At 39.1% G+C, this 27,721-nt stretch overlaps 1 protein-coding gene across 1 annotated transcript; it reads right to left on the bottom strand.

Moving 5' to 3' along the window:
- Positions 1 to 374: 374 nt before the first annotated feature.
- Positions 375 to 17,745, bottom strand: GOLGA5 (golgin A5). Its single transcript, XM_041716859.2, has 13 exons — positions 17,596 to 17,745; positions 16,367 to 16,982; positions 13,854 to 14,075; positions 12,629 to 12,848; positions 11,962 to 12,085; positions 10,954 to 11,157; positions 9,662 to 9,832; positions 8,987 to 9,115; positions 7,043 to 7,141; positions 5,296 to 5,521; positions 4,037 to 4,142; positions 3,050 to 3,113; positions 375 to 1,749 (listed from the first exon to the last, which is right to left on the bottom strand). Exons 2-13 carry the CDS (start codon positions 16,929 to 16,931, stop codon positions 1,669 to 1,671), a joined length of 2,211 nt encoding a protein of 736 aa, XP_041572793.2. The 5' UTR covers positions 16,932 to 16,982; positions 17,596 to 17,745; the 3' UTR covers positions 375 to 1,668.
- Positions 17,746 to 27,721: the final 9,976 nt, after the last annotated feature.

The following is a 27,721-nucleotide window of genomic DNA, read 5'->3' as shown; positions in this document are numbered from 1 at the left end:
CCCAAAACCAAACCAAACAACCCCATAAACAAACAAACCAACCCAATACACACATGCACACACACACAAAGGGAAACCAAGAGAGAAAAGGAAGTAAGAATACATACAAAGCTCTAAGGCATTTATACCACTAATAATGTTTCCCCCAAAATATCACAATATACTGAAATATCCAACGATTCAGTGTTTTAGAAGTGTTTAAATTAAAAAACTGGATGTGTGTAGAAAACGAGTGTGCAAAGGTCCTTTACTTGATCTCCTATACCAATCAGCTCCCCTTGGGGCTCAAAGTGGCTTTAGTACCAGAACTGGAAAGAGAACAGACACCAGGAATTAGACAAAATGCAACAAATGTGAAAGAGGGCAGACACAACTTAGAATAAACGCTTTCTTTTATTATTAAGTTTATCCAAACATTTCAGTTTTCTCTGCAAGATGTGAATCAGAGCAGCAATACAGTCCTTTGTCCACTGTAACATTTCCATAGGAGCCAGCGTGACAGACTTCATGCATGGGACCTAATGCTGTGTTCAAGCCACATGAAAACCGAATCACATCCTTGAGAGCAAGAGTGACAAATTGCTTGCAGTCATCTTTGCATTACCCAGCTGTGAGCACCACAAAAAACCCAAGAAATTTCTTAAGGAAAGAAAGTGACTTTGTGTGATTGTCTATTGATAATCCATGATCACAGAATGCCACAATCCAACAACAGAACTTCTACAATTGGTTTGGTATTTTGGGTTTTACTATAAATATTTGATGAGGTTTGTTTATTAGTATATTTGGTGAGTGTTTAGACATGAGAAATTTTTAATGTTTTGACAGATTTCATATAGAAATAGTTTTAATTAAGTACCCAAAGCTTTAGAAAATAAATGTTTCAATAAGATCTGATTAAGACATGTACTAATGAGAGAGGTATAAGAAAATGCAGTTAAAACATACAAATTTCAAGTGCAAAAAGAAACACCATTACTTCTCAACAGTTTAAACCTTCCTTCTCAAAAACCATCTCTCTTTTTCTAATAAAGCTAAAATTCCAGCCTTTAAATAGGCAGCCCCACTATTCAGTTGGTAGGAAAGATACATCTATTGCACTAGAAGTACAAAGCTAAGAAGAATGCATAATATTTTATTCTTAAACTTATTTACAAAAATATATTGCACCAATCCATTTTCCTTTTTCCAGTTAATGTTAAGGAAAAGCCTATTATGTACAAAGTTAAAAACAGAAGTGCAAAAGCAGACTGAAAGAAACCAGAAAGTTGTTTATTTAAAATGCTAAATATGGTTTATTACCTGACTATAGCCCACATCCAGAATGACCTACAACAATTTGTACCAGATATATCTGCAATTTCAGAATTTCTTGCATTTCTCTGGAGAATAGGCCTTATTTTTCACAGAGGGTCTACATAAAATGTAAGGGCTAATCAGAGCTTAGCTTAACAGCTTCATTTCTCCAGGTAAGTGATGCTCTTTTAGCTAAGTTGAAAAAGCTACATAGTATTACACATGTATTTGAAAGGTAGTGATAAATCAGGCATGATGGTTTTCATCCTTCCGAAACACCACAAGGAAAAGTTTGCTGATGTTCCAGGACTGGTAATTCAAAGGCATTGTCAGTCTACACTACATCAGCACAGCACATGGTCCTGTCTCAGTCTACCTGCCACTGGGACTGTCACGATGCATTTCTGGGCTGTAGGTAAGGAGAACAATCATAACCCAGAGATGAAGCAAGGCCTGGGAAAAGAAAAGAAATAAATTTAGCACTGACAATCACCATCCACAGCAGCAGTAAATAGGAGAGCTCGCAATGTGAACTGATAGAACTTGTTTTGTAGAAATATTTTCAAAAATATTTTTCTATTAATCAGATACTTCTAAAAAAATAATTGGCATTTGAACATTACTAAATCAGATTCTGAAGAAGCTATTTACAGAAAACTGAAGACTTTACACAAGCAACAAAAATAAAGCAGCCTGTTTTTCTACAGATTATTGTTGCCTGGTTCTCTTTTCTTCCATGCCCCAGTGACTTCAGCTGTTTTCTCTGATACCCAGTCCCCAGCCAGCATGGTGTGTGATGTGCCTTGAGTGACTGGTAAGTCAAGACTCCTGTGCCACGTGGCTGACACCAGACTGTAAGCCAGCCAAGCTCTGATTTCCTTCTTAACACACTTGCTGATTTAAGGCATTTTTATGAATTCTGTAGGAATATTAATTATCATTCAAATTTACCTGAAATTATCCAACTAGAATAGAAGCTGCCTGGAGTGCAAAAATGAATATGTAATCCACGTTTTTTTTTTTTTTAATTCGGGTTATAGTAGTCATGGTCAAGGTTTGAGCTGCAAAGAGCTAACTGCCACTGACTGCCCAGCTCTTACACAGCCACCATCAAGTTCCCTTCAGACTGCAGCTTATGCAGCCGAAGCCTTCAGTGTTCTTTACAAAGCCTGCCTTTCCACAGGCCCCTGCAGCCGACAGGCACCTGCCCTCCAGTGGAAAAGGGAGACATTTCACTTCTGGCAATTGCCAGCCTGAGTTTTGCCCAAAGTGGGTGAGCAATTTTCTACTATTTGTTTAAGCCTACCAAAAAAAACTTGTCTTGCTACTTTTTCAACTACTAGAGAAGAGTGATCATTAGCCACTGGAAAAACACCAAAGTGAAGAGTCAAATATTAAAAACCTCTAAAAAATGTAATATTCCTAAATACAATGCATGCAGGCATGGCAGGTTAACCGTGGCAACTGGTCACTATTATTCCATATTTTACTACTAGAATCTACTTTCACAAGCCTTTAAATGGTAGTTACATAAGTGTCTTTAAGACTGCTATACTAAGAATTTCTGGGGAAAACTGAAAAATGCCAAGCAACGTGACTCCAAAATGCTGTTGCAAAAGTATTATTTGGCCCACTTTCCAAAAACCCACATTGAGTTATTAATTATAGCCTTTTGAGCATCAATCTTGCCATTTAAGACATACTGGCATATAAACTGGTTACAGAAATCTGTCACTGAAGAAAGCTGACTCACCATGTAAATGATTACAAAGACTCTTGCTATGGGGTATCGCCTCAGAAAGATTCCCAGCCGAATGCTACACAGGTAGCAAGAGAAAACAAAACACACAATTTAACACTGAGCAATAAATTCCTGTTCCTCTCTTCCCAGTCACCACAAACTCAAACATCTTTGGCTTTGTTTCTGTCTTGAATTTTCTCAAATACTCACAAGGTTTTGTTGTCTTGAATTTTACTTCATGAACTCAAAACATTAAGTGGGGTGAGAAAACTCAGACCATAAAACGTACCCTCCTAATTTTTTCCCAATCACCGAAATCCTGTCACACTGAAATTCAAGTACCATGGAAGCACAAAGGTCTTTCTACCAAGGTATCTTGCTTTCAAAGGACTAAAAAGTATTACTGAATTTTGTTTTCTGTTGGTATTTGTTTCAAGTTTTGTAGCAGACCTTTGCTGTGAATACTGTCAATTCACCAAACTCCTCAGAAAGGGATCAAAGCAAATTTATTGCTGGATTCAGAATGATTTTCATTTGCTAATTCACCAAACGGATTAACTTCCAAGGTAATCTGCTGCACTGGCTTAGAAGGCAGTATCTTGTCTTCATCAGGACTGAAAGAGGACAGATGATACTCCCCCACTAAAACACTCTTACAGTTTATCACAGACACAGTCAAAACCTCTGAAAGTAAAAAATGTAGAAGATGGTAATGAATTTGATTAGATATTTTTTCATAACTCAGGGAACCTCTTGCAACAAAATCTGGAAGAGTTGTGTTTAAATAATTGACAATCATTTGCAAAAGCTTAAGAATATTAATGTCATAGGAAAGCACAAGTGAAGTGGGTCAATACTCGGTATTTCATACCATACTTTAGCTGCATTATTTTAAACTTTTCCCTTCACAAAAGGGAGCAACATGCACCAAAGTGTGTCACTTGAACACTGTAAAAGGATGCCAGTGCTTACAGACATGCTCCCTGGGAACACTCTTACCTGAACTGATCTATGGTGCTGGCAGCCTTGCGGACCCTCCCGTACATTCCTGCCACGCTGGCATCCGCGTCCCCAAACAGGACAGGGACACTGCGCAGACGCGCCCCTGGTCGATGGGAAAAGTGCAAAAAATCAGACAAGTTGTTGTTAAATAAAACAAATTGATAGCATATAACAAATATATATATAAATAACATACAAATAGCAATCAATATGATTGTAGTGTCATCAATTCTTGATGAATTTGATGAAACTATTAATTCAAAACTTACAGTCAAGTCAAACTTTTCTTCAACTTAGTAGAATTTTAAAATGTATTAGTTTACTAAGTGGATATCTTGATGTTCAATTCCTTCATGTCACAATAACTATTATTAGACGTATAAAATGATGGGCTTGATACCGGCACAGTTTCTCAAATATTTTTTACTCTCATACAGTGAAATTGTGATTAGCATTTCTGACACTAACTTGTACATTCAACAATTTTTTACTTTATTTACATTTTTACTAAGTATCAACTTCATTAAAAAAGAAGATATTATAATGTTATTTTTGTGTAACTAAACTTCAGCTTTCCAAAGTTACTTACAAACAACTCTCTGCTTTGATAAGCAGAGAAAAGGTCTGGACTGTTATTTCACACCTCCTGGTGACCGTTCCTTGCTTTTAAAGTTACTGAACAAATTTACAAAATGACAAACTTTGACGCTGAGAAGTAACATCTCAACACATTGGATCAACTGCTGGGGTTGTCCCAGAAATACAGGACTGACAAATCAACCTCATCAGAACCATCATATTTTAAACTGCTTTTCAAGAAAAACAGAAAGCAAGGAAGGAAGAAATTAATTACAACCGGATCAATTCTCAAAAGGAAGTATTCCATTCTTACTCACCTCCCAAACCCTTTTTGCAATAGAATACTTAAGTCCTGTTTCTACTATTCAGTTTAAACCCCAAAATACAAGTTTATTTGCACCTGTGACAGAATTATTCCAACAGTGCCATATTATTCAGAATTAAAGACTAAATTTGCTTCATTAAATTTACTAAAGTAATTTGCTCACAAAAAGGAGCTTCTAGTTAACTGTTTTTATGATACTGGCTGCTGTAGAGAAGGTGTCTAGAATAAGTGGCCTATTCTCAGCACTTATTTTTCCTTACAAACTCAGACTTTCAGGCAAAGGCATTAGGAAACAAAAAAGCCTGGACTGCGAAAAAGACAATAGTTTTAAGTATTGTATTTCCTTATTTACCTTCAGCACCATCAATGCCTGCCATGTTAATGGAAGGACCATTAGCACTTGTGCCTTGGATAACCTTCAGCTGTTGCTCAAGCCGTTCCAGTTGGTACACAAGTGAATTTTTCTCTGTGCTCAGGCTCTCTAACATGGTTTGCTTCTGAATTAGTGTTTCTGTCAGCTGATGAAGCCGATTTTCTAATTCTGTCTGACTACTACTGCTTAGAGTCTTGTTTGTGAGCTAAAAAAGCAAAGAAAAAAAAAATCATTCTAAATCCAAACTCCGACCAACTGACATATTACAAAGCTCTATAATAACCTAAGCTTTCAAGAACCAAGTTACTCCACAGCAGAATTTTTACAGGATAATGCCATCAGAACTATCACTGATGAGTGCAATCAAGAGGAAACATAATTTCAACAGTTGTTACCTGTTTCCATTACACAATAAACTCAGTAAAAATGTATCTTTCTGTTTCCCACCTAGAATCATATGAAAGTTTCTGTACAAGCCTAAATTTGATCACAACTTCGATGTTGTACCTCAGAGACAAGTTTAAACAGCAATCAATAACAAGTTAATCCAGCCTGGCTACCATACTTTCAACTCAGTGAGTATGTAAAAATGTTTTCATGGAAGGAAAAACTCAGTACAAATGGGGAGAATCTGATGCCATTTTACAGGAAAACTTGAATGGAATGGTGAGAATGCAGGATATGTTGCAGAAGAACTGAGGAGCACCAAGGCAGAAAACATCATTGTACAAGCAAAGAGAAACTGCAAGACCAGCAAATGGATCATGCGTATGACACGGATGATGTCACTTAATTTGCAGACATTATTTAAAGCAAATGGGAATCACCAGATCTGCCATATAGCTCATTCACTACAGTCCTGGACCTCAGCCACCTTGTGGCATCATATCCCACAAAGATGTAGCTTTTTTAAGGAAAAACAGAGTCATCAGGAATTAGAGAGACACAAAATACGAACTAGGTGCCTGCAACCAGGCAGAGGCAGGTGCAGGTAGTCCTGAAGTTCAGCACTACCAGAAAATGCATCTGCCAACTGCTCAGCTGACCACACCTGACTCCAGACTACCAATTTCTCCATAAACAGCCTATGTTTCACTATGCTAAGGTAACTTAATAGAACAAGGTCGATGCCTTCAGGAGACTGCGGGGGCTCACAAGTATGTGGAGGTTCCACAAGGGATTAGACTCATACCAGGGAAACAGGTCCATCAGCACAGCAGAAGAACTTAGTAAAGACTTTAACAACCCTGACTCAACTGCTGATGTTGCGCAGGTACACAGGAGTGAAGGAAATGGCCAAGCTCACATGGTGGCCCCTACTGCCACTGGCTAAGATAGAACAGTGGGCCAGATGGATCACTGGGTCTGCAGGACATAACTTAGGTTCTTTGAACAGTTACAAGGATCTTGGCAGAATTCATAATGACCTAATCAAACTCCAATGAGTGTTTTCAGTCTGCAAAGAGAACTTTGATCCAACACCTCCACCAAGTCTAGTTGGGACAGTGGCTGATTTCCCCCCTTCCCTTTATATAAAAGCACATACAACTATAAAATAGGCTATTTACATGGTTTCCTTCTTGTATTCCCTACTCTCAAAACTCTACTCTTTATTGAAAACAAGTACCTCACTAGCTTACAGGACTTTTCAGGATAGTTTAGTCAAACAAGTAGTTTGTACCACTGTTTTCATAACTGAAGGGGATAAAATTATTATTATACACACCTGATTTCTGAGCTTCTGAATTTCTTCCTCTCTGTCTTTTATTCTGCTTTGTAAAGTATTCTTTGTTCGATACAGCTCTTCTTCAGTATAACGGAGTTCCTATAAAATTTATCACAATTACACATAAAAGATTTTATATATATGTGTGTTCTGAGAGACAAACTCTAGTTATCTAGAGTTTCATAACAGAATACAAGAAAGTAATACACTGCAATCAAATATAAATTGAAATATTATCTTAGTTACATGTCTGTCTAGGACTGGGGGTATGTGGATAGAGAGAGTTGAGTATCAAGACACAACCTACAAGGCTAATTAAATTCTTTTGTCGAGACTGTCCTAATATAAATATCAATCCAGACTTATTTACTAGAACTCACACAATTTAATTGGGACCAAAATTTTATCTTCCTTACACTTTCACCATTTGTTGTAGTGCTATCTTAAAACTATGTCAATAATGTAATAATTACAAAATACTTAGAGGGTATCTGTATTCCTAAAATAAACTCATTAATTCAAAATACCATTCTTTAAACATGTTTGAAAAGCCTTTGCATAGCTATCTATAGTTCTGTATGACATACATCTTCCTCTAAAATTTAGGATAAATTAACATAGCAGATGTGAAAGGGGAAGGAATATTAGTAAAAAAAATTACTGAAGAGTAAATCTAACTAAATTTTGTTACACTCATGATTTAGTAGCTATTTTAGCTCCCACTTATAGATGTGTCAAGCTTATCTTTTCAATTAAGACAATCTTCAACTCACTGTGAGTTGAGCTGTCAGTTGCTACAGAAAACAGATAATTCTGTTCTCCCTTTGAAGCATCAGATGTACAAAACAATAACGCCGCTACTTATTTTCCATCTTCAGTTTCAGGAACCTTATGACAATAGTTAAAGCAACTCCCAGACAGAACTGACCATAATTACATTAAGTATCAACACAAGCAATTATGTTAAAAGCACATGTAAATGGGTGTCATCAAAAGGAAAACTTCAGTTTCTGCAATACTGATTTTTTTTCAATTCACCTCACTCTTTCTATTGACTTAAAGCATATTCCTCAGAAGGGCAGGAGTAACAAAATACAATCTACCATCTGCTTTGACATAATAAACATCAGCTACCCATCAAGAGCAGACCTCGACTTCTGCCTTTTAATTAGCTCAAGCTGCGAGCATCCCATTAAAATGTAATTTCTGAAAGGATAGATAATCCTATAAGATAAATTGTTCCTAGCAGATACAGAGGACTTGTGCTTTCCTCATTATTAATTCTCTTTACATGAGCTTTTTCTGACAAGGAAAAATTTTAACATGCAAAGTATTTGTCCAATTCCTACTGCATAATAAATTTATTCACATGTTCACAAAACTGCTTAAATCAAGGCAGAATTTGCTCAAAAAGAACAGAATTCATTAACATAATTTTACCAGCAATTTGTCTACTAGAGCAGTTCAGAAGTAATGACAATTAGATTCAGAACTGAGTAACAAATGGATTAAATAAATTACCTCTAAATTGGTACTACAATGACATTGTTTTACAAGCTATAACTTATGTATTAATTGAGCACAGGAAGTTTCACAATAGCCACTTGCAGTATTAGAGGTTTTTGATATAAAAAAATGTTACATTTGCTACTATATCCCTGTTGTTTGATTGATTCCCTGCTGAATAAAATTCAAGATCCTGATCAATTCTGTGCACTCCCTCAGGGTCTTGTTTATTCACCAGGATCTCTGTTCATCAGCAGTATCCAGAAGGCCCTAACCATTGCTTAGTCCTGGCTGCACTTCCCTTGACCTTGTGGAGTACTAGACAAAAAATTAATCAGAGACTGCCCAAGTATCCAAACAGTCTCTTATTAAGCCAAATGTTTGCTGATGACACCACATGGGGCCTAAAAATAGATCCAGCTTTCAAGAATTCCTTACCTGTTTTTGCCGTTCTAGTTCAGCTTCTGCCTCTTGCTTGGCCATTTTATGTGCTGATATTTGCTCTTGCAGGTCTTGAAGCTGCTCTCTCACTGACTCAGCTTCGCTTACCTGCTGTGTCTCCATATCCTGAAATGATCACAAAATATAACCATTTCACTAACATTCAGATGTTACTGCAAATCTGCCATAGGTAACAGCAAAAAAGCAGTATATACAATATTTCTTCAAAGGAAAAGGAAGGTGTGGATATATTGGATAAATTACATTTGGTCATTTTATATGGAATATTTTTAGTAACACAGTAATAAAATAAATGCATTTTGTGAACATGAAAAGCCTCTACTTCCTTTCAACTGTCTACAGGCTAAAACTGTGTAAAATAGGCTTGCATGCAGCTGCTGCGTTGAGCCCATTATGCCAGAAGATTGGCATGGATGACTTGGATTGCAGTGCTTCAAGGATTAGTAGCTCATGAAGGAAAGAATATAGGTGATGGCTAGAGAAATCACTATGATTGTAAGGAAAGAAATGCTTCCTTCAAAAGGTGTACACAGTAGTGAGGGAAGAGAGAAGTAAGGTAACAAACACTAGAAACAACAGACCCACAGTATAAAAGAGAACAGTCCTTGGTTGTAGCTACCTACAAATACAGGTGTACACAGGCACAGCTACCTGCAGCTCTGTTCTCATCTGTTGTATCTGCCCCATCAGTTTTTGTATTTCTTCTCTCTGAGTGTCTCGCTCATGTCTCAGTTCCTCCAGTTCCACCGTGCTGGCTGTATTGCTATCCAGGCCTTCAATACCAGAGCCTTCTTTTAAGCTGTTTATCAACTTTTCCTTAGACTGAAAAAAGTAAGTCAATATATTATTTATAGCAGTATTGAACACATGCTCAACTAAAATATGCTACAATGACTGGTTTCTCTGTTCTTTTATGACCCTACACATTTGAAAAAGAAAATGCTTCCATATTGACAATTTTTCTGATTTTCTGTATGCCATAAGACTAATTTAACTGAAAGCCTGTGTTATTTGTGGAAGAGTACAGCTTTTTCCTTTACAAGTGCCTAGAATGTTAAACCTGTCATGGGTAACAATTTTGGCCCTCTTGGCACTGAAACAGACAAGATGCACACTAACAAACACTATAGACAAAACTGACCCCCTTTTTCTCCTGCCAACAAAATCAAGAACTAAATACAGCAATAATTCTTCCAGGAAAGAGGATAAATCATTTTATTCAGAGTCAGCCTAGTGTTACCTTGGCATTGATTTGTGATTTTAGGCTTTTCGTATTTACCAAGACAATTTAAAACCTGCCCTTGAACATTTGACTAAATTAACTATTTTAGAAAGAGCTCTATCTTCAACATTGTGCTAATGTTTAGAAACAATACTCAAACCAACCACATCTTGACATAGTACCTTTAACATTCACATAGTACAGAACTCGGCACAAAATACCTGATTTTGCCACTGTTCATATCATGTCAATCACAACCAACCTTTCAGGACATGGAAAAATATTCTCTGGTTACATTTAAGTATCCATTCTATGCTATGCTTCAGCCCCAAGCAGAACAGAGTAATATTCTTTAATCAAGAATACTGGATATGGAAAAATTGTAGGTTTCATCTATTGCAATTTCATCTAACTCTCTGGACTCTTGGATGTGGAACACGCTGACAGATGATGCACAATAAGTACAACAGTTCCTTTGGATTTTTTTTTCAGGTTCAGGACCTGAAGTACCGTTTCAATTCCATAACTCCACCTATAAACTTAAGTCTACAAAAGGCAGACTGGTAGCTGTTCTATATATGTATCATTATAGATATGCCCCAGAACACATTACAGGTCACATGAAAAAAAAAAATACCACAAGTTAGATTATTTGAAGCCTAACAGCTTAAAACAGTTAAAGCATACAAATCACACTGTATTTCTTCACAACAGTGCTTACTTGGAGAATGCGAGTAGCTTTCTGTTTATAGTCTGTCAGTTCCTGTTTTGCAGATTCTAGGTGGCTTTTAGTTATTTTGACTTGCTGCTGAAGCTCATCAGCTCGCCTCTTTTCATCTAAGTACTTTCTCTCTGCTACAGTTATCCCTTCTGCAAGGCTCTGACGCTCTGCTTCCACTTTACTCAGACGAGCTGCAAACTCGTTCTATAAGTAATAAAGAAACAATACTTTGTGTTTAAACACAGTCTCAACTTTAACCTAGGAAGGAAAAAAGAAAGTTTAAAAGCAACTACACAGAGCACATCACCTCCAACTTAAAGACTCATTATTGCTACATTGAAATAAACTCTGCTTGCTTAAGCAAGTGGTAAATAATCCAAGTAAGAATATGCTTTTCTTTCCTTCACCACAAATAGTGAGGGAATAACAATCTTCCTATTATTCTAATTTATTTAGCAAACAAAAATCAAGCTTGCCCTTAAAAATATTATCAATTGTAGTATGTCATATTTTGAAGTAGTGTAAAAAAAGTCATAACAGACACTCTTAAAGATTTTCATATGTTATTCTATGTTATTCTGTATAGCAGAGGCCAAATTAAGTATAGAAAACATTCTTTATCAATAATGTACTTGCACATTTACCACAGAAGTGATCCTTCATCTTAGGATCTCACAGTAAAATTGTGTAACAACACACCAAAGAAAACGAAACTGACAACCAATTTACTTTTCAAACATGTATTAACATTAAAGTTAGCATAAAAAAACCCCAGTAAAAATTGTCAACATTAATCCTCAAAAACCTTTACTCATGAAGCATTCAAAATAACATATAAGAAATAAATTAGCATCTCAATGGTATTTAATGCAGCAGATAGCACACCCTTCCAAGCAATTGGTACCCTGCACAGGAACTCAAGTTAAAGGGAGGAGAGAGCACATGGAACCTCATGGATCTGATCTCAAAAGCAGAGTCTTAAAGTATTCCTTACTCTTCATGTCTAACCTGCATTTGTTTGTAACTTTCTTGCTCTCGCTTGAGTGCAGAGTCTGCATCACGCAGCCTCTCCTGAAGAGTTTGAAGGGCTTGATTTTGTAAACTGCTTCCTTCACTGTGGTCTTGTATTATCCTGAAATAGAGACACACATTTATTGGAAAATAAGCAAGCTGGTGTGATTTTTCATGTAGAAATATAACCTTCCGGCTTCCAGACCAGCTGTGAAAATTTGCCCAGCAGATTACTGCACAGAGACTACAAGTGTGAGGACTGGAGTTAATGACTCACACTTCTCCTCCCTGGCCTATATTCTGGAGTAACCATATCCCAGCAGCGAGTTAAGTTCAGGAAAATCTGTGTATTTGTGGACAAGCAAGTCTATTTTTCAAGAAAAAAAAATTCTTTGGACCTTCAGCTTCATGTTTCTGACACAAACAAATACCTCACATAAAATGGATTTCAATAATCAGATGCTAACGGATGCCCTAATTAATTGTTCTGTTCTTACTGCCAAATTGATAGAGCAGTTTCAGTGAAAACTTTAATCCTTGTATTTCAAATCTTTCCTCATTAGTTTATTATTTTTTTTATTCTTGAAGACACTAAATTATCTATCTTGATTTTTTCAAGCTTAGTACTAGTAGCAGAATTCCACAGAATGAAATTAAGAAGTACCGTGATTTTTCACTCTGCAGTGCTTCCAAAGCTTCTGTCCGAGCACTTAAGAGCTGATCAGCTTCTTGCAACCGTACTTTCAGCACAGCCAGCTGTGAATCTTTGGCACCAACAGCTTCTGTCAGATCATCCACTCGAGCCTGAAGGTCTCTAACCATCCTGTCACTCTTGGAATGGTCAACATTCCACTTCTCCACCTTCTCCCGGGATTTGTTCAATTCTACAAAATAAGAAGTTTCTTTGAAGTTTACAAAAGTAGATATTGTGAGGTCTTGTAAGCAGTCAGGATGCAACTATCTCATTTCTTAAAGAAAAAAAAATTAAATACAACCAAGCTGAACTAAAACTGAAAATTTATGAGCCACCAGGAAGTAACAAACACCAGACTGGCTGTCAAAGCTCAACCTGGAAAATTCTGGAGGTGATCTCAAAATAGACATTTCCTTCTGAGTCACACTGTAGACAACAGATTTCACCTGCCCCATCCCCTGCAAGGGCTTACTGTCAAATATCCCTGTGTCAAGATAAATGTTTGCATAAAGCATCTAGTTTAATTCCAGTTTGAGTTTATTGTCACATAAAAATCAATTAAAAAATACACCAGTCATAAATAATGCCTGAATACTTAGAAGCTTCGGTTTTAAATCTAACATCACACATTAAACTTCACCGGATATTAAAATTATCTGGCTTATGCAGCTAGTGAAAAAAACATGTGGTAACTCAGTTTTGTGCCTAACAGCAGGAGTTTGCCTTCTGTTTTGTTAATTTGTACTCACATTTGTTACATTTGTCATTTCACTTGGCTTTGAAAAAGCCAGTGATGTCATATTAAAAATAATAATCTTATATTTTTACTGTCAGTTTCAAGGCATCCGAGACTATAGTCTACCACAGCCAGAAAGCAGTCAGTTTGAAGTATTCAAAAGAAATTTGCTCATTTAAAAATAATTATTTTGCAAAAGCCATTAAAATACAGAAAAATATTTTAAACATGGTATTTCCTGCCAGTGTTTTATTAAGATGTAAGCTTTGTAACTAATTTGAACACATCATTTTAATCAACATTTGTTGTATCTTCGTAGTTGAACAAGCCTTTTAATTTCTCCCATCTCACTGCATGGGAAGTCATACATGGAAACGTACCTGGATAGTTTTTATTATAAATACACAAAGCATTGTTTCCTAGTTCACTAGCACTTTACTAGTGTTATAGCTGAAGTACCTTCTTGCGTTTCTTTGGATCTCTGTATTAATGAAGCCACTTCTTGATTCAAAGATTGAACTTCATTTCGCAGCAGCTGGTTCTCCAGGCGAAGGTTGGACAGCTCGTGCGATTTGGAGTCATCATTAGCTGAAAGGCTGGGGCTGGTTACTGCACTTAGGGATGAATCCTTCAGGCCATTCCCTTGTGCTCCCAGGCCAGAGTCTGAACTGTCTGGAGTTTCTGTGCAGAGAGATGCAACTTAGAACAAATGAATGTGTTTGTAAACTACCTTTCTACAAACAGTATTTACATGTTCTGCATCAGAGGTTAAGGAACAACAATGATAATAAATCAAAATAGTTAATGCTGAAATGGAATATGGAGCTGCTTCTCAAAACTGATTGCACAAAACAGGACTATTTACATGCATCATGCAGTGTTTTTGTGAATACTTTGAGACAAAACATAATAGAAGTTATAAAATTTCCCATTACATAAAGGGCAACTTAAGGATTTTGAAACATTAACACTCTATTTATGACTTCAGTGGTCAGAGAAGTCCTCAGAAGCTGAAGAGTAAAACACTAAACATACGTGGCAACTAACTGCAGGAATTTTTAGTACAAACTCATTCTGGTTTCCATTCAGATTTTGCCAACACCAAATTTGTTTTAAAGAGAGAACAATAAAGGAACTCCTAATGGTATTCTGAACAAGTCCCCTGGAGGGAGGGAGGAACCAACAGCCTTTTCCCGTCATGCACACACACATCTTTGATTAATGCTGTGAAAGCTACAAATCCACTGTAAGAGCCTTGATTCCAGCACACAGAAAGTTGGAAGCTTTTCAGCAATGTTAAGATAAAATGACAATGAACAAACAAACAGGCAATCCAAACACATTACTGCTGAATATTTACTTCCCCTTGTGATCATCCAAGCTGCTTCACTTTTCTTACCCCTGCAACAGCCCCTAACACCCCAAGCCCAGGGAATGGGGGCACACTATTAATTCTGAGCAACACCACACCCATAAGTAACAGCAGTGACAGAAGATTTCTTCCAAATTTTCTCAAGCCTTTTTCCAATTAAAGGGATCCTAAGAAGTGTCATTATCTTTCCTTTGATTTACTTACACGGTTTCCAACTTAAGAAACAATTTAAGCTCATTTCTCTGTCTCGAAAACTCAACAAATTAATTAAGATAATGAAGCAATAAATGAACCACTTACAGCACAGATTAGATTATAATCATGGCGATATACAAAGTATAATGTTAATTGGTTTTGTCTATAGCTAGCACATTATAAACTACTTCAACAGATTTTGTGTTGAATATTTAAATGACACAGATATAGCTGTACAATGAACTTCTGAAAATAGTGTGTTCAAATCCTGTATTGTAACTGTATTCTTTCTTTTTTAGCATCTCCACGATGCAAACTCTGCTCAAAAATCCTCAGAAGAAAATTCAACAAGCCACTCTGAGGAAAACAAATGTTTTTTAAGCACCAATCAGCAAGGCCGCAGAGTCAGGTCTAACGTATCTGTCTTATTTATTATTAGTAGTAAGCCTTACTGAAAAGTCAGGGACTCAGAAAAATATTCACGTTTGGAAATTATTCCTTTTTATGTCTAAAGCCTTTCAGCATACTTAATGTAGTAAGTAAAAAACTGGCATTTACAATACTTTACATGCTCAAAGTACTAAACAAATAATATTCTAACTATATTATTAATAATAGAACCATTTGCTTCAATTTTCTAAAATAAATAACAGCAAAGTAGCAAAGCCACAAGGATGGAGTACAGACTGGACAGTCTGGTAGAGAACAGGAGTCCTTGACACTTCCCAGCCACATTCTCATTTGTGTGTTTAACTTGAACCCAGCCCCAGCTTTAGACTGTCTGGCCTGGAGGCTCATTCAGGCCTCTGAATTAAGCAGCCATGAACTACTTCTGGCAAACCCAGAGGCTTTATCTCTCTGGCTCTCTCCTGCCTGTGGCTCCACACCAGCCTGTCTGCATGCAGCTTCCTGCAGGACAAGCACGTTTGCCAGCTCACCCCTCCTGCACGGTGAACAGGGAACACCTTACCCCACCCCTCATGCTGCACTGGGCAACAGCCAACACCATCTCTGCGCGGGTGAAAGTCACTCCCCTCCCACGTGCCAACAGCAGCTACAGGCCCAGGGACCAGACAAAAGCAGCAGCACCTGTGCTCCTGCATGGGGACACACGGGGCTGATGCAGGGTTAGACCACAGCTCAGACAGGTCAGACAGAGCAGTAGCAACAGGGCAGGTCCAGAGCCAAAGGATTTGGGTATCCATTACGCTGTCTGTCAAACTGGCATAGTCTCTAGATTGCCCCAGTGACGAAAAACCCTGAAAGGCCCTGCTGTACCTCACCCATCAAACATACCAGCACCGTTAAATGTTCCGTGAGTGACATGAAGTTTCATGTGTTACCTAGCCTTACCCTAGACATACTTGGGTTTTAAATATCTCTAGGTTCAATACTATTTAACTACCATTGCCTTGGCTCCTGATGGAATTATCCTCAGTAGTTTTTGCACTCTGTGTACTGGTAGACACAGAACTAATGCTTGAAGTCCGAGAGTGATTCTGAAGAACAGGTGCCTTGCTCTTCTCCTTTTTAGAATCTATCCTTCCATTAGGTTCTTTTTCTGAACTATTGAGAAAATCAAATAGCAACTCATCATCAGGTTCTGACTTTTTTCTTCTCACAAAATGTGAGGCAGCTCTGGGTGTACAAGCATTTTCTACTGGAGAAGCTGCCTCTGAAGATGTCCTACGTGCTGTTTTAACATTTGCTGTTCCTGCCAGCATTGTGGCCTTCTGGTGTTTAATATTTTCAGCTGCTGAGGAGATGTAGGCTGCTTTAGATGAGGTCTGGTATTTCAGTTCTCCAGTGTGCTGGTGTGCTTCAGAATACTCATTGGCAGAGTCCAAGTTCTTCTTATCATAAACTGCACTGCTTGATGTGTCTTTTTTGCTCAGAGCTGATGCAGCTCCTTGATCAACTCTGTTGAGCAGATCCTCTGCCTTTCCAGCGAGATCAGCAAGCCAAGACATGATGAGTGTCTGTTGATGAGCTCTGTACAATTAAGATTTCAGGACCATGTACTGCAAAAGACAGAAGGATTACAAATTAGATTGCTGCTGCTAAGGCAAGATGTATTGTCTATCTAAACTAGTGTGTAAAGGTATTAGTGCTGTAGTTATTGTAATTATTTTCTTCTGCTTATTTGGTATTTTGCTCTTTTGGTAACTAAGGGAAATAAACCAAACCAGTTTCTGAAAAAAACAGACAAAACCTCGGTTTTTAAACCAAGATTATTAAAATCAGACCACTGCATCAGTTGCTGGTATCTCCAACTGCTACATTGTATCACAAAGAGAAAACAACTATGTCTTAAGACGTTTGGCCTGCAAATTCCCAACCGGGCTCAGGCCAGGATCCTCTCCCCCACAAACTCGGCAGCCCGCTGCCTCTCCCGTGACACAGCGGACAGCTGCGTGCCTTCACCTGCACCACCGGCCTGCGACACCGCAGTGGGGGCTACGACACCACAGTGGGGCCTGCGACACCACAGTGAGGTGTGCGCCTCTACCCCAGCTCCGGGAAGGCGACGTTCAGAGCGGCCGCTGCCCCCACCCCAGCACCACCCGCCCGCTGCCCTCCCCGGGCCCGGCCCCGCTCAGGAGCGGCGGGGGCCTCAGCACGGCCCGGCCTCACCTCCTGCAAGCGCGGGGGACGCGCCGGCCCGAGGGGAGCCGTGAGGGGCCCCAGCGGAGCCGCGAGGGGCCCCAGCGGAGCCGTGAGGGGCCGGCACTCAGCGCAGCCCCGGCGCTTCCGGCCGACGTGGCCGCCTTTCCGGGGGCGCCGCGCGCAGGCGCAGGGGGCCCGCCCCGCCCCCGCCCCGCTCGGGCCCCGCCCCCGGCGCTCTCAGGCCCCGCCCCCGCCCCGCTCGGGCCCCGCCCCCTCCCCGCCCCCGGGCCCCGCCCCCGGCCCGCTCGGCCCCGCCCCCGCCCCGCTCGGCCCCGCCCCTCCCGCGGGCCGGAGCGGGGCTTGCCGCGCGCCCCCTGGCGGCGCTCTCGGTACGCGCTGAGGCGAGCGGCGCCGGGAGCTGCGGATGCCGCAGGAGCGCAGAATTACTTTGCTGGGAAAGAGCCCAGCGAGCCCAGCTGTTGGTGCCAAACCCACCAGTAAAACCACATTCCCAAGTGCTGCGCACTGTCACGTCCTTCCCTGTCATCTGTGACTCAGTGTCTGCAACCTGCAGTACTTGAATAATTTCAAGATTTATGGCTATTATCCCTCTTCTTGAAATGCTTATTCTTAGTAAGGATAGCTGTTAAAGTATACATAAACTATGCTTAAGATACACTTAAAGCACTACATAAGGTTTTGTTATTGTTCATCCTCTCACCTCCCTTTATTTATTTCCTCAACCTTCCATACCAACATGTCACAGCTAACCACCACAATTCACAGAGAGTTTCTACTCATGCCTGAAGTATCAGCAAGAATGTGAGTGATGACAACACTTACACCTCCTGTCACTTCAGATCCTCCTCTGTTGAGGACCTGCTGTCCTCCTGATTCTAATGCTGAATGCATGGCTGGTGACTTACATCCATGTTTCCCAGAGCCCTAGTTGTTATCTTGTCAGATTACATCTTACAAGTATTCTCTGGTTAAATTCACTGCTAGGCTGTTATCAAATTATGTGAATGTTGCTACCTGGTTTACAGAAGTTTCCTCACATCTTATCATGGTAATCCTCTTCCAATGCGGAACACACAATATTTGGAAAGATTATGAAGACTTCCTCTGTAGGCCAAAGACTTCAAAATGTTTGTCTAACAGACATGAATTATCAATTATCATTGGGCATCTCTAGGACTTAGGCCCAAACAGGAGACATCAGCTGTGCTGCCTATTCAGAACCTACTCATGGCACTAGTACTGGCATGAGTTAATAGAAAATCTATCCTGCCTCACTGCAGATTAAGCAACACATTGGAAATAACAGTAATAAACCAAACAAATTCATAACCTTCAACTTTTACATCATGTGAATCAGCCTGCACATAAGCATAATTTTAATTAATGTGAATGTATCACCTTCTCAGGCACTAAGAAAAGGAGAGATTTTAAAGAGATTTTGTTAATTACAAGTTTATACTTAGCTTGTTTTACTTAACTTGTTCAGCCTTCAAAACACGTTACCAATCCTTTCAATGGAAAAATCACATATGATTGTGAATGTTTGAAGTATTTGATCATTACACACCAAAGTGACATGAACAATGTTCAAAAGAAACATGAAGGGCCAAAGCCAAATCCCTAGATTAGCTCTGTCTTTTACAGAGGGGATAGAAACAAAGCATATTTCAATCCAGAATATATCCTATTGCATCACTGCATCTAGCAAGCCCTTCTCTGCATTAGAGTCTGAAAACCTGTTTAGGAAATATACACACAGCAGAAATGCATAACCAGCAAGAGGAATTCAAATCACATTTTAACATGCCCCATTCCACTCTTGAGCCATTGCATTGTTTGACTGAATCATCTTACAGATGTAAACTAGTTTAGATAAGTAAATGGCTGGACAGAAGTGCCTTTTATTCAATATTACATAGGCAGACTCCTAGGATCACATCTGAACTGTCCACAGGCTGAGAATTTCCAGTTTTTGCAGAGGACATCATTATTTACCTTGAAGTAAATTCCATGGCAACTCTCCCTGTTCAAACTAAATCTTTAAAACAGGGATCCTGTATTGATAAAGGGATTGGCTAAAAGTGGGGAGAAACAAATCATTTAAGTCCTATATAGATTTTATATTGAATTGTTCAGTTATAGAATCATTCCATACAACAAATCATACTTTATGTGTAACCTGGGAAACATTTATTCCCTCTGAATGCTCTGATAAAACGTAGTAACTCCACTACATTTCCCCCCCTATTTAGTGTCTCACATGTGGTGAGTAATCTCTGCAACTGCCTGATTTCTAGAAGACATAAAGGTTACAGCAACACAATTGAAATTTGTTCTATTTACATTTTCACAATCACTGATAGTCTCTAAAAAGAATGTTTCCATTTATAAAATTAGAAAAAAAAATAGCAGGAAGTTTACTGGCTGAGACCTGAATAAATAGTGATATCTCTTTCCTTGGTGCTTGTTTAAGATCTGCATTTTTATTCCCATGACTGATGTTCTCAGGTTTTGAAGGGTAGGGAGGAAAATAGAAGAAGGAAAGAGAACTTGCTGCTTGTTCCACTGACCTATTTATAAAGTCCCTTAGGTCTGCTGTGTCAACAGTTACTTCACATGCTGTGACTGCCAGGCTGAGTGGTGAGAATATTTAATTCTGTCACAAGGGGCATACAGCTTCATTAACTACCACTGAAAACTTTACAGGTGTCTTTTCAGTTTACAGGTGCCCTCCCCAGGGTCCAGGCCCTGATCTGAGATGCTGTACATCTTGCTGCATAGTTTGACAGGTTCTGACTGCAATTCTCTGTCTGCAAGCACAAAAGGGGAAAGATTCATATGTAGCTGTAAAAATTAGACTTTCTGTACAAAGCCTTTAGATCCCTATTCATATGCAAAGTAGAAGTAATTTTAAGCTATAATTTACAGACATTATTTTTGTCTACTATAGCTCTCATTGTAAGGAAATTTAAATAACAAAGCTGGAAAATATCTGCCCCAATAACTATAACACAGCAAGATTAACTTACTCCCTCAAAACTCATTGCAAGAAAACATTTGTGGCTTTAGGTATGATTTTTTTTTATTCAAAATAGAGGCAGGCTCTGCAGTTTAAAAAAATTATTTTTAAAAATTACTATTTCCTACTTTGAGCTGATTCACAGGTTTTTAATTGTTCATTGATGTAAATTTTTAGGTAGAAGAGGCAAAACAGATACATAGTCACATGACATATTAGGTTAATCTCTTCTCTAAGTATACTGAAATAAAACTTTAGAGGTTAGCTTCTGTGAAAGACTGCGCTGGAACCCATAAAATTGCAAAAAATACAGCAACAAAAATAAAATTTAAAAAAATAAAGATGGGTCATGTCATCCTCAATCAGCCTTCTTTTTCATGTATCGTGATATATTAATACACAACTACATATCTGGTCTAAGGGCTTTGATTCATGCAGTATATTGGAAGCATGCCAAACATCAAGGATTGCAAAATAAGGTGAGGTCACTGGATAAGCTGCTACTTAAGCTTTTATTTCATTCTCTGTGGATGTGACAGCCTGGTCAGAGAGCGAGAAAACTAGATAAGTTTTCCCAGAATCAGTTTGTGAGACTTTAGGGAGTCGAAGATAAACAATGATAGCTTATTATCATAAACAACCTGCAGGTGTTGTTTCCCTACTCTCTGTTTTCCTGTTTTTCTCAAAGATTGTTTATAAGAAAGGCATTTTGTTAATTAGCCAATTAGGTGAAATGTATTAATTAATTGACCAATATGGTTTATCTGTAGTGGAACAATGTATAAAAAGAGAGAATTTGAAGTAAAGCTGCTGTGCAAGCCAGCCTTCTGGTGAGTCTGTGTCGTTTCTCACTCAAGAGTGACAATTCTCAGCATTCACTGTGTGCCATTTGTCACTTCAGCGCACCCCTGAATAGAATGGTATAAACTTACCTGCAAGTTCATGCTGTTTCTATGACCTTGCCCACTGTGTGTGAGCAGAGAAATCAGGTCCTGCCCAAAAAGCTACAGTGAAACTGCTCTGTGCTGGCTGCTGTCCCTGCGTGCAGCCCAAGGAAAAGGAGGGTCCCCAGCCTGCTCCAGCTGCCTGGCACGGCCTCACCCACACTCCCAGGGCAGCCTACCTTTGAGCTGCCATGTCTGCCCACGCAGCTCACACACCCCTGTTACTATTCCCACATTCCAGGGAGGAATTGAGGTATAGCGAGGAGGAACTAAAGGTGAAATCCTCCTCTGTGCCTGAACAGAGCAAAGCAGGTTTGGTCTGGTCAAAATGTACAAACTCTGGGGATGGGTCATGCTCAGTGCTAATGAACATGTAAGAATTTTAATCACCAGCCTTCAATGCACTTCTGGGATCTGAAGGTATGGAACTTGTCCAGATGGGACTGGCCTCTCACAAACAAGGCAAAAAGTCACAGCCCTGATTTGAACATAATAATTTTCTTGGTTAAAAAGGCCAGTCAAAGCACAAATCCCTCTCTGAAAGTGGCCACCTGCAACTAGTGAGGGAAGGTACACTAACAGGACAGAAGGTATTTCTCAGCTACACTCTACTTAGAATTTTGACTCAGGGACTTCCAAAGCCAAAGTGAATATCTGCCATTAAAAGGCCTTCAAATATATTTTTTCTTTTTAATTATTTAATAATTAATAGAACTTTTCAAAGCCTACAAGTGCAAAAACATCTCATCTAGAGAATTTGTAAACAGAGGCATAATTCTGTTTTCTTCTGCTGGGCCCTTCACACCTCCACGCCCCACCGCCCCCATCCCTTATTATTTTCCTTGGTATCATTGAATGATTTATAAATTGAAAATTATCAGAAAGCAGTTCTTCCATAAACATGTAGCATGGAAAATGTTAGGGTAAACTGACAGGAGTTTGAGGGGGACTTTTAGAAGAACTCCATTTTAACATGAAATGATGAAAATTCTTAACTCTGCCTAGTGGCTGTAACTGTTGGCACATGAGTTTACACAAGGTGCACAGGTGCAGTGCAATAGACCCTGGCTAGAACATGAAGCTGACCCATGGCTGGAATATTTGTAGTTAGATCACTCCCCATTTTTGCCCTGGAATGGTTGCTCTGTCTCCACTGTTGCATCCTCGCTTTTGTGTTAAAATGAAAGACACAAAATGATGATGTGCTTGTATTCCTTCTTCCTCAGTGTAACTCAATTGGATTAGGAACACACACACCCACACATACATATGCATTCTTTAAATCTTTCTGTTGTTACTGCTTGCATTTTCTTTTGTTGCTCCTATTTCTTTATTTTCTTTCTTCATGCATTTTCATGACCTCAGGGTACTCGGAATAAGTCTTTGAAAGGGTAGAGGTTTACCTCTAACAAGAAGATGCAATTTGATGCAAAGAATGGAAGACCAGCTATGGTGTGAATGATGGGTGAAAGACACTGGGCCAGTTTGGCAACTTCCTGGCTTAATTGTGAATTATGTGGATTAATCCTGGGGTTGCAAATGTATAGATTGACAGGGAAAGCTTGACCATAAAATGGAAGGAAGCATATTTTAACCAACAGAGAGAGAAAAGAGCATTATTCCTGATAGTGGCAATAGGTAATACAACTGTTTGGAATCCAAGTGCACATATCCACAGTGATACTGAAAACATATAATATATTTAGACATAAATTGTGTGCAGGAAAAAAATCATTATCAAGAGGATGCATGCAGTGAAATTTAGGAAATATGCCAGTCAGTTATGAGGATACACACAATTGTCTGCAATGAACTAAATAGACAATAGAACTCAACTTCAGAGAATCCTGTTCTGGCTGTCCTATTTATAATTGGCCTTTTGCCCCCCACAGTTCTCAGGGGATATTCTGTAGGTATGAAAATGCTGATGAACGAGATTTGCAATAAATAGCACCATTAATCCTACTGCTGGCCATTATCTTATTTCACAATTTTAAAAATACATCCCCCATTGCATAGTCACACAGGTTATTTGGAAGCCGCTCCCAGTAAGAATGTGTTTGTATTATTTTAACCTTCAGATTCTTCCCCTTTTCCTCCTCCCTGCTTGTTTTCTCTAGTACACACTGTCATTCCCCTTGAATTTCCTGATCATAGTGGTATTAGAGGATATCACCTCACACCTACTTTATCCTACACCAAACTTTTGTTTTTTTCCATGCAACTTCCTTGACTACACTACAAATATAGGAGAGTATCATCTGCAGAGAAAGTGCACAAGGTTAGAAGTTGTTTTCATTTTTTTTCTGTAGGTTGAAAATAGAAACCTAACCTAAGTGCATTCAGCTTTTCTGATGAGTCTTTTCTCAGCTCTCCATGCAAGCTTGTGTTCAAGGAAGCATTTCTTTATTTGCAACTAACACTGTTTTGCATGTAGTGACGACACAGCGTTGCATTTAAACTTTCTGGAATACTTATTTAGACTTCCCCAGATAGAAATATAAAACTGTTACATACAGACAGTTCCTGAATGAGGAGGTCTCTAAACTCTGTCTTCAGCGTATGTGTCTGTATACGTTCCTACTCCCCCCTTCACAGAGTAAATCTCAGCTTCTCCTTCCCCAGCAGAGTTCTACCTGGAGAAACAACCTGATAGAAATATTACATTTCCTGGGACATTGTTGCCTTTCCCCATAAAGCACATAGGAGAAAGCAATAACAAAAAATAACTTTCTCGGTCTTGAAAGAAACCATGTTTTGAGACATGACTTGAGACCATCTCAAGTCTTCCCTTCTACTTGTCCACCTACTTTCAAGAAAAATATAGGAACCCTCTATATTGAACATGGTCAAATACATTTAAAACTGTCAGAACAGTTGAAGAAATCATGTACAAAACTGTAAGGATAAGATTTTCCCTCATTCACTATCAAAATGTATGTGTATATATTCCCCAAGTGAAGTAAAGGAACTGAATCTCTAAATCTCTCTTCTTTCCAGACTTGTTTAACCTCAGTTTATCTTCATGATGATGTGCCTGACATTAACTTTCTTTCTTCTTTCTTTTCTTTCTTTTCTTTTTCTTTTCTTTTCTTTTCTTTTCTTTTCTTTTCTTTTCTTTTCTTTTCTTTTCTTTTCTTTTCTTTTCTTTTCTTTTCTTTTCTTTTCTTTTCTTTTCTTTTCTTTTCTTTTCTTTTCTTTTCTTTTCTTTTCTTTTCTTTTCTTTTCTTTTCTTTTCTTTTCTTTCCTTCCTTCCTTCCTTCCTTCCTTCCTTCCTTCCTTCCTTCCTTCCTTCCTTCCTTCCTTCCTTCCTTCCTTCCTTCCTTCCTTCCTTCCTTCCTTCCTTCCTTCCTTCCTTCCTTCCTTCCTTCCTTCCTTCCTTCCTTCCTTCCACTTTAAGTAAGTCTCTTCTGATTTTTGCCCCAAAATAAAGATGAACATTGCGTTTTCCTTTAATAATTTGACAGCTAAGATCACTCCACTGTTAATCTATTAATTTTCCTATAATGAGAATCTTTCCTTGTTTCAAACACGCAGAATAACCATGCCTGATGTTTGCCTTTGAAAGGCAGTTAGTCATGTGTCAGTGCTAGACTGACAAATCTAGTCTCATTGCTAGTGAAGATGTGGGAAGACCAGGCTCAGCACACTTTTTCATTTCTCATAAACCTGTTTCACTCTTCACCTTAAATATTAGCTTTTTCTTCCTAGAATTTCTTGTTTTGTTTTGCTATTAGTTATCAAGTTCGTGCAACTACAAAGAATAAGCATTTGTTAAAATGTTTAAAATAGGCTAAGGAAGCTTAAAAGGTACACACACAAAATATGATCAATTTATGATGCCAGTCCATTCTTTCCCAGCTAAAATATGTCCTCAACTCATTAAAAAAAATCTTGATCTATTCAGCTGCTCTTAAATGAAAGTGTAGGTGCAGTCCAGAATGGCTTCCTGTACATTTTCTGAAGTATCTGTTCTGCTAGATTAAAAGCAAAATCAACTTTGCAGTACAGATTTTGTCAGCTGTTAAGTTAGTGGCATGGAACCATAAATACCTGTGTTAAGACACCTCCAGAGTTGTGTCAAAAATCTGGAAAATCACTTCTGGGGAAACCTGTTTGTTACCAGAACTATTACTGCAATGCCAGCGCTGCCAGTCCAGCCTGGTGTTAGCAATGCTGGGTGTAGGAGTTACAATCCTCTCAGAGGGCTCTTAGCAAAACAGAATTGGTGCTAAGCTACCCACTCTTACTGCATGGCAGCCTGCTGGTTTGTAGGAAAGCTATTAAGAAAGAAACTATGTTATCTGCAGTTTTGAAGTTTCACATTCACATTGGGTCTTCTTTTTTTGTTTTTTTTGGTTCTCATTTGGTTCTTAAACACTTTCAGAATTAGGTAGCATCTTAGATACCATGTGTAGTGTGTGGCTTTGGTGGGTTGCTGGAACTGCCTTCAACAGAGTTAAAGTTTTGTTATGAGACGTATGGGTGGTGGTTACTTTTGCTTTTCAGCTCTGCCAGAGCCAGAGCAAATTGTTTCATAGCATCATAGACTGGCTTAGGTTGGAAGGAACCAAAGATCATCTTGTTCTAGTCCCCCTGCTGTACTAGACCAGGTTACTCAAAGTCCCATCCAACCCAGCCTTGAACATTTCCAGGGATCCAAAACTTCTCTGGACAATCTGTTCCAGGGCTTCCCCACCCTCTCAGCAAAGCATTTCTTCTTAATACCTAATCTAAACCTGCCCTCTTTCAGTTTAAAGCCATTCTCCCTTGTCCTATCACTACATATCCTTGTAAAAAGTCAGTCTCCCTGCCCTCTTGCAGCCTGTTTAAGTACTGGAAGGCTGCTATAAGGTCTCCAAAGAGCCTTCTCTTCAGCAGGCTGAATCATTCAATTGAAATTTAATTTCAATTTCATAAATCCATCATGGTTCTACCTACCTATATGCTCTTATGCTTTGAAAAAGATGACATGTACATTTGTTTACACAGTCATAGTCCATTTCCTCTCTTCCATAATAGCAGCAGTGACAAGGATCATGCTGGATTCCTGCTGCAGGTGATGTAGCTGCTTCTGTTTGAGCCTCACAACTGTACCTTAGCAACCTCTCTGCTTACATCAGCCCATATACTCAGCTACACCTTTCATATTTTTCCCTTTGACAAATTTCCTACTCAATCAAGGACAGCTTCCTAAATTCCTACCACAATCAAAGAAATAATTGAAATCAGTAGTAAAAATCTGTGTCTCAAGTGTCTTTAGTACCTGCCTGATGCATTTCAACTTTCAGGATTCTTATAGCAGTCTTCCAATCTATCTCACAAAAAGGAATATCCTGCTGATGTTTACTAATGCAGAAGTTATAGATAAGTTATTTGGCAAAGTATTAGTTTCTCAGAAGTGACAGCTGACACAAGATGTACTTACCTCATGTAGCCCAGCTATGAGAAACACCTTTGGACTTGGATGATGGGTCAGCAATGCTTTAAAGTGATATCTTTTAGAGCAGAAGGATAATAAAACATAAGCACAACCCACTTGGCTACTAGGCTGGAGTTAAATGAGGTGAAACTAAGATTCCTGGCTTGTTTTTTCTTGCTGGATAATCAGCATGATGATCTCTGTCAGTTCAAATAGGTGACTCCTGAATGACCCGAATTCTAAAGCTAGACTGTGTCAGGAGGCATGGCAGGTCACTGGGCACGCCAGCTCCAGAGAAGTATTGATGATTAACCTGTGATGGCTTTTACATTTATTATCATAAGCAAAGCTGAGCCGGTGCAGACAATGCAAATGGCAGAGTCAGAGCAAAACGATGACTTTCTGCAGATATTAAAAAAGAGTCAGTTGGTCATAAAATGCAAAGTTAGCTGTTGGGTTTTTTCTTTCCACGGATATGCAAATGTTTTTTATAGTACGCAATGAGGAAGCTGGTGTATTTCTTTGTACGTGGTTTATTAGGCAGAGAAACGCGCCTCTACTTTTCCCCGAGGATCTCTGCTTTTCCTTCTCCCATTAAAAACGGCGGGCGTCGCTGGGCAGCGCACGGCCCGCGGGGCAGCGGCGCCGCGCCGGCCGTCCCGGCTGAGGCACGCCAGGACCGTGTGGGGCCGTTCGTCCTCTTCCGTCACTCCACGGGTTCCCTTTGGCACATTCCTCTGCCTCCCC

This window comes from Taeniopygia guttata, chromosome 5, assembly GCF_048771995.1.
Source record: "Taeniopygia guttata chromosome 5, bTaeGut7.mat, whole genome shotgun sequence".
Taxonomy (NCBI): domain Eukaryota; kingdom Metazoa; phylum Chordata; class Aves; order Passeriformes; family Estrildidae; genus Taeniopygia; species Taeniopygia guttata.
The sequence above is the reverse complement of the archived record's forward strand: the minus strand, read 5'-3'. Positions and strand labels throughout refer to the sequence as shown.

Excerpts from the sequence above, each read along its gene's own strand:
- GOLGA5 (XM_041716859.2), bottom strand. The coding sequence starts at position 16,931 with ATGTCTTGGCTTGCTGATCTCGCTGGAAAGGCAGAGGATCTGCTCAAC. Across the intron at positions 11,158-11,961 it reads AAAGTTACAAACAAATGCAG|AACGAGTTTGCAGCTCGTCT; the intron begins GTTAGACATGAA and ends TATTACTTATAG. Across the intron at positions 3,114-4,036 it reads AGCACCATAGATCAGTTCAG|CATTCGGCTGGGAATCTTTC; the intron begins GTAAGAGTGTTC and ends CTACCTGTGTAG.